The sequence below is a fragment of the Octopus bimaculoides genome, chromosome 9 (genome assembly GCF_046866305.1).
Source record: "Octopus bimaculoides isolate indiv1 chromosome 9, ASM4686630v1, whole genome shotgun sequence".
NCBI classification, from domain to species: domain Eukaryota; kingdom Metazoa; phylum Mollusca; class Cephalopoda; order Octopoda; family Octopodidae; genus Octopus; species Octopus bimaculoides.
Genome location: NC_142936.1, coordinates 20,846,096 through 20,854,549, shown reverse-complemented (window position 1 = coordinate 20,854,549; position 8,454 = coordinate 20,846,096). Strand labels below are relative to the sequence as shown.

The following is an 8,454-nucleotide window of genomic DNA, read 5'->3' as shown; positions in this document are numbered from 1 at the left end:
GAGAATATGTTGAATATATATATATATATATATATATATATATATATATATATATATATATATATATATATATGTGTGTGTGTGTGTGTGTGTGTGTGTGTGTGTGTGTGTGTGTGTGTGTGTGTGTGTGTGTTGTGTGTGTGTTCAACATATTCCTATCTCTCTCACAAACTTATTGCAACGATCCTTCAGTTTTTCTATACCCTATATAAAGAACTCGGAATGTTGGGCCTCCAGGCAGCCATTTCCCGTAACTCTTAAAGCCAGAAACTTTTCAGCATCCCATCGTATAATTTATTTCGAGTCGCATTTTACTTAATATCTCCTTACTCGCCGCTCCATATCGGACAGCACAAATGAATTAACCTAAGAGCATGTACATGTGGTTAGTATTTAACTTCTTCATTGAGGCATAGGATCCCGTATGTATTATTGTGTCCTATATTTCCTTTCATATATGTTTTGTCATATGGAACCCATTCACTCTTCATACATTTCTTGACGCGTATGTATGATTGACACGTATGTAGATCAAGCTCTTTCTTCTTAATACTTCGATTACCATTTCCGATGATGCAAAACGTGGAATGGGAAGCGATAAGAGGTTTGTGCTTTTGTCAAGCATTATTTACGTTGGCGTCATCAGCAGTGATAATATTAGTAGTAGAGACGACGTTTGTTATGGCTGTTGTCGCTGTTATAACTGCACTAGTTAAAGGTTTTGGTGCTTTTGCTATTGGTGCTGACTGCTACCACAGCGGGGGAAGTTGTGCATGTGATATTGATTGTGTTGGAGATAGTGGTCTTTATTTTTGTAGCATTCAATGAACTTGAGATAGTGGCACAGGTGTTATCGCTTCTGCAACTCTTCCTTGATAGTGATAGAGCTGAAAAATTCTTACCATTGATATTGACAAAGTGATTATATCTGTTATCTCTGATTTCATCACTAATGGTACTGATGCTACCGCTGGTGTCGTTGCTTTCGGCATTTCCAGTACTATCTATATTCACTATAAAGTCGATGAACTGTTAAAATATATATTCGATTGTTGTGTTATCAATACAGTTGTTTCTGACGTTCCCATTTCCTCACACTAACTCATTTCTTACTTTTGTTTTTCTCATGTTTCTCGCTGTTAGACGTTACGACGACTCCTTGTTTAGAATTCATGAATTCATTAAAAATAAAACATGAATTTTGAAATTAAATAATTTGAATAATCTCGAAACCTTCAGAAAATTGCGGTCTTCATAACAGAAATATCCATACGTAAATGTTATAATAATAATAATAATAATAATAATAATAATAATAATAATAATAATAATAATAATAATAATAATAATAATAATAATAATAATAATAATAATAATAATAGTAATAATAATAATGAAAATAATAATAATAATAATAATAATAATAATAATAATAATAATAATAATAATAATAATAATAATAATAATAATAATAGAGCTAGCGCATAACACACCGGACAAGGTGCACCACAATGTTATATAGTAGATGTTGCATGCACCTTTGACCCACGAATAATCAAGAAGGAAGGCGAAAAGATAGATAGATACAAACATCTTAGGTACGAAATAGCCTGGCTATGGAAAATAGAGAAATTGAAGATAGTGCCAATTATTGTTGGGTCCTTGGGAACATTATCAGATGGCATCAAAAGGAATATAAATTGAAATAGAATGTGAAGTAGAACTGTTACAAACGGTTTGCCTCCTTGGCACGGCCAGAATAATCAGGAAAGTATTAGATAGCTGAAAAGAACGAATACTAAGATTATTTTTGTCATTCATTTGCTTCTCCTTTGTAGATTATATGAATTAGTAACAGTTTTATTTTATAAACATTTACTAAATACTGTATCATTATTTCTACAACAGGCTCAAGGCCAGGAATATTGGAGGAGGGGCTAGTCGATTACATCGACATCAGTGTCCAATTGACGGCAACCACTTTCCAGCGGTCTGCCGTAGATAAATTACAGAGTGACAGCACTAAGCAGCGACGTGTATAAATACAAACTTGTTACCGGTTCAAATATGCCTCATGCATATTAGAACCTGTAAGAAAGGCATTAGCTGTATTTTGTCATGGAGAGAATGTCTTGCTACAGACAGATAGGTGTAAACTCACCGAGTCAGTACACAACGCTCCCTAACCAGACAGTATGCATTTGCGAGTTGTGATCGCCTTCTCAGCAACAGGGACCGGAAAGGCGGACACTGCGAACCGACACGAGTGAGAGGTCCTTCTTATGATATTCCCCACATCGTTCAATGCCTGATTCCGCTATTCAGCGGCTCACCCTAAATGAAATATGGGCTGACATCGCAGACAAACTTGTTGCCAGTTCACATACGTATGCCTCAAGTATATATATACTAATAACATGTTTGTGTTCATACATATTACCGCTTAGCGCTGCCACCCCTAATAAAGAAGTAATTATTACTCGGAGATTTTGGAGTTTGATTTACGTTTGTGAGGTAGTCAAGAGCCGTTTATTGCCAAAAACAATTTTTTTAAATATTAAAATATCTGCGGAAATATGAAAAAAGAAGAGAAATGTCGAGGTTTTGAGAAACATTATTTGTTGCCAAGTTCGTAAATAGACAAAAAATAACTATTGAATTTGGAGACCAATAAACATGTTTTTTAATATAAAAGCCCATATACAATTCTGATTTACGAAACATTTAATTTAGTACCAAAAATAGTTATATATTTCTGAGAGACATATGTGTGCATTTATATATAAGTATGTATAGAGGAGTCAAAACAGTAGAGGAGTAGGGGCCGAAACCGGACGTGGTTCTTCCTGATGATGTCTTGAGCTAACTGGATCCTATAAAGGAGCTGTTGTGGTAGCAGACCACGAAACACGGTTGAAATTCCTTCCTATATATATAGACACACAGACACACATACATACATACATATATATATATATATATATATATATATATATATATATATATATATATATATATATGAACATGGGTTGGAGGAACTGAAGAGGTATTCAGATACTCAACGTATGATCGCATAAATTTATGACGATACAATCATTTTGAAAAGTTGGCTAGGGAGAACTCAAATCTTGTATGAGATATTGGGACAGAATAGATTAAAAGCAAAAATAATTTCAATCAATTTAAACGTGATGATTCACGTGGTTCAATTTTGTATGTTATTACCTTTGAGTTGGATTACACATTTTTGGGGTTCATAACCGCACTATTCCAACGCTTTTATAACTGTGTAAATACACCCAGCTATCCATTAAACAACAGATGTCTTGAGAGGCAGCTGGTTAACAGAATCGATAACTCTGATACTGGCGGAAACCTGAAAACATGTGTTGGCTTTACCTGAAATACCTTTAAGATTCGACATATACATAATACAGAACCTTGTTCACTACAAAAAAGATAATTCAACTTCCACCAGGGTAGCAGTTGTAATACATGTTGCTATGTAAAGTCTGAAAATACTAAACCTTCTAGCAAATGTTTTTAATGAAAGAGAAGAAAAACTTCGTCTTACCTGCATATAATATACAAGAGATTACTCAGATCAGCCTTATATTAAAATTAAATAAGATATTCATTAAGGTCAGTTCAAATATGTTGGGAACATATTTAACTTGCACAAAGGCCGTATTCACTGCTAATTTACCGTGAATAACCTTTCTCACGTTAGGCAATAGATGTTGAAAATCACGTAAAGTCATTTAAAGAACCCCTTCCTTCGGTAGAACGGGAAATGCATTTTCTTGCTTCTAAACATATTTGAACCGATCGAAATGTTTATTTGCAACACTAGTTTCGTATTTAATTTGCTTCACTGAGGCCAGTGTCACGCATGATCAGCTCAAAGTTTGACGCTGATTTCCGTTCTGTGAAATGCATTCACCGTTCTGTCGAGAGAAAGAGCGCTTTCAAATGACTGTTGGTGTTTTTCAACAACTATTTGCTAACACGAGAAAGGTTCTCCATGACAAACTGTAAGAAATACAGGCTTTGTACAAGTCAAATATTCCCAAACACATTTGAACAGATCTAAATGTCTGTTTATCGCAACACTGCTTTGGCGCGCCCGCAACAAAAAGGTATTCAAACTCTAAAAGTTTCTATATTTATATTCTTTCCACTACTCTTAGATTGAGCATTTTCGAATGGATAATAGCACATAATATTGACGGCTTGTCAATGATCCTAAATAGAAGACTGTTTCTACTTGATGCCAAACTGTTTATGAAATGTAGGCATCAAAACATTTCCAGTATAGTGTGTAACCTACGACCGATAATGTCAACTGGCAGTCTGTTAGAGAGCATAAAACAGCGTGTATTTAAATTATCAATCTTCAAATATGCTCTCGTACCAGCTGAGCAACAAATTAAACTTGGTACAATCAGTATGGAGGGAGCACTCACACATACACGATCAGTTTGAAAGAAACACGCACACACACACAAACATATTTACACAAACACACATACACACATGTATACATTATCTTTATTATACGCACAGGGCCTGCAATTCTGGAGGTGGAGGATAGTCGATTACATCGACCCCGAAAGGAAGAAAGATAAAGTCGACCTCGGTGGAATTTTAACTCAGAATGTTAAGACGAACGAAATGTCTCTAAGCATTTTGTCTGCCGTACTAACGGTTTTGCCAGCTCGAATAATAAATAGTGATAACCAAATGGTCGTAGCGAAAATAGTCGATTAACCAACGGCATAAACAAAGCTTGCGTACATAACAAAAAAAGGATGATAGTTGAGGAATAAAGTTTATTAATCAATGTATCCAATACACTTCGTCCCATATCGAAATTAGACAGAAATTCCAAAGTCTGCTAATGTACATCTCCAGTATAAAGCAACAAAGGTTGCTATCATACGATAATTAAGTCAATGAATGAATGGAATGGAATATGTGGCTATGTACTACTCGTGTTTCAAAAGGAGCACCGAATGCATTTTATGTAACATTAAGGTGTTACGTGATTATTCATGGTTCTTTCTCATAAGCTACACGCCACCTGTCAGAGATCCTTTACCATCGTGAATTTGCCAAGAGAAACTGGAAAAATCTTGTTCATTTCAACAATCAAAAGGAGAGTAGAAATAATATAATTGGTCAAGTAGCTAATCCGTGTAGCCTTTACAAATAACTTAAGTGAGGTAGAATGGAGTGAGATTTTAAGAAGGTCAGTTTCTTATTTGTATAAATCGATATATTGGGTGGCTTTACATAGATCTTAAGTGATCAATATTTTTCACTATATACATTAATATTTGTTCATTAAACTAAAAGGTTGCTTGATATTTTCATGCAGATTACATATTAATTTTCAGAACGGAAAGATTGACTGTGGCTTGGAGGTTTGGCTTGTTTGGGATCATCAGACAGTTATTTACTTTGGTTCATTCTGGTTTTAATACAGTCTTTGGCAGGTTGTTCGCCTAGGCGGACTAATGTGAATGATAATTTGGCTCGGTATATGTAGACAAAGATGACAATATGTAGGAAGAAAGAAAATTGAGACGGTTAGGTGGTGTTTATTGGACGTTGGATTGATATAAAATTATGATGGTGAGAGTTATTCAGGCTTGAAATTGGGCATGTCGATACATCTGTATATTTATAGATTTATATATTGTTTACATAATTATATCTCTTTATAGATGCATATCCCGATAGAAGAATGCAACGTACTGAAGCATTTTTGGATGAATATGTAGCGATACGCAGTCACATGCATGTATTTGCCTACATTTTTATAAAAATAAACAGCTATGCAAGAAAGAGATTAGAAAACCTAAATAAATGGTTTACAGTAGCATAATCTTCACAATACAAACCTTTCTGGATTAGTCTGTATAAAAAAAAAAAACTTTTAATAGAAAGCTACCAACATCAGCGCCAAATTCAACCGTTGTCTGACATATGCAGTGTGACAGTTCCGATCGTATTATCAATAAACATTGCTTCTGTACCCTAAAGTAATACAAAAACCAAGCTTATATACAAAGAGTATCGTGAGCCGACATCTTACGCATTTACTTTCACGCCTGACTGAACCCTAAACAATAACAACATTTCAATACCATACTAGATTATCTCTCTCCACCATATCTCTCTATCAACCTACAGCCTACAAACATCTACTTTTCTCTTATTTTTTAGTTATTTTCTTTACTTCCTACAAAATCATCCACCTTGATTACCTAGGCTACACCTAATTCTCACTTCCATCAGTTCGCCCAACAAAATTACAACCGGTTAAATACTATATGAAGCCAGAAGAAAATATACAGTAGCTCACAATCAGACGACGGTAAGAACTCCGAAACTTCGAAGTCACACTCAGGCTTTTACTTGCAAAAGTGAATAAATATGTATACAGTATGTATTTTGGCAAATATAAACTAGTTAGAAAAGATGTGAAATTAAAATTTCTTTATATATATATTGGACTGAATTTTTTTTTAAATTAAACTTATATATCTAATATCATTTAATATCATTTAATATCATTTAATATCGATGATATTAGATATATAAGTTTAATTTTTAAAAACTTTTAGTCCAGTATCTGTAAAAAAAATTTAATTTCACATCTAGGTACAAAAATACGTCGTTACAAAAATATGTCCTTCTGTTGAAATGAAATTTCAGTATATTTCTATATCTTTGCGCAGCTGAGGATTGCTCTGCATTTTACATTTGATGTAATATTCACATTGCTTAAATAAATGGAGTTGCATGAAACGATCGTACTGCATTAACTATGGATATCCTAGTTGCTAAATTTGATTTTAATCACTTTATTTTGGAATTGTATGGATAATTCTGGTGCCTAAACTTCAGTACCATATTTACCTTGTATATATATATATATATATATATATATATATATATATATATATATATATATATATAAAGCAATGTTAATTCTCTAAATGAAGTATTAACAGTAACTGCACGATAAAGTGTAGTATATTGCCACTTAAGTGTGGCTGACCCCTAGGGGTGGATGTTACTGTTGCTTTTAGCCCCAGGAGGACATCTCCTCCAGCTGGCTTATCGAAACACGACTGTGTCCTGTTTGCCAAGGGAAGTTATCCCTCTCACCATGATCTGTAGCACGAACGGATCCGGATTTCAGGGTTATTTCCCTTCATCGGCGTTCGACAGCCACTGACCTTGGTGAGAGAGACAAAATCCTGGCAATCTTATATCTACTTTTCCAGTGAAATTCTTCACAGTAACATCCACCCCTAGGGGTCAGCCACACTTAAGTGGCAATATACTACACTATATATATATATATATATATATATATATATATATATATATATATATATATAATATATATATATAATATATATACGTAAATAATATATATATATATAATATACATACATAAATTATATATATATATATATTTATATATATATATATATATATATATATATATATATATATATATATATATATATATATATATATATATACACGGTATATATATATATAACTTATATATATTATTGATTTATTTATATATATATATATAAATAATATATATAAATAGATTATATGTATGCATATAAACAATATGTATATAATTTATATATTAATGATATATATATGAATAATATATAAATAATATATAAATAATTTATACATATATATATATATATATATATATATATATATATATATATGTATATATATATATATATATATATATATATATATATATATATATATATATATATATATATATATATATATATATATATATATATATATATATATATATATATATATATATATATATATATATATATATATATATATATATATATATATATATATATATATATACATATATATATATATATAGTTTACTGCACTTTAGCTTTATGTTAACATTTGCTGGGAAGCCAATTTCCACAACTGCGCACAGTTTTCTCTTGTCTCTCCCAAATCATTATATTAGGTCTGATATGTTTACATTTTATTGCCGTCTTTACTGGTACATTCCACCAGTATTCCTTCTTATTATCAGTGGCTATGTCTTCTACCATATTGGTTCCGCATTTAGTCCCACTGCGTGGCACCTTCGGCGAGTGTCAACCAGAGTCTTGTGAGTGGATTTGGTAGACGAAAACTGAAAGAAGCCCAACGTATATATATATATATATATATATGTATGTATGTAGGTATGTATGTATATATGTATGTATGTATGTATGTATGTATGTATGCGTGTGTGTCTGTGTTTGTCTCCCCAACATTGCTTGTCAACCGATGCTGGTGTGTTTCCATCCCCGTAACTTAGCGGTTCGGCAAAAGAGACGGAAAATATAAGTACTAGGCTTACAAAGAATAAGTCCTGGGGTC

General features: G+C 32.5%; 1 protein-coding gene across 1 annotated transcript in view; it reads right to left on the bottom strand.

The window, feature by feature from the left end:
- Positions 1-5,973: 5,973 nt before the first annotated feature.
- The window catches only part of LOC106876193 (trissin receptor), a 252,954-nt gene continuing 250,473 nt past the window's right edge, over positions 5,974-8,454 (bottom strand). Inside the window, exon 4 of the mRNA XM_089358107.1 lies at positions 5,974-6,042. Within this exon, the coding sequence (XP_089214233.1) occupies positions 5,974-6,042 (69 nt within the window). The remainder of the gene's footprint in view (positions 6,043-8,454) is intronic.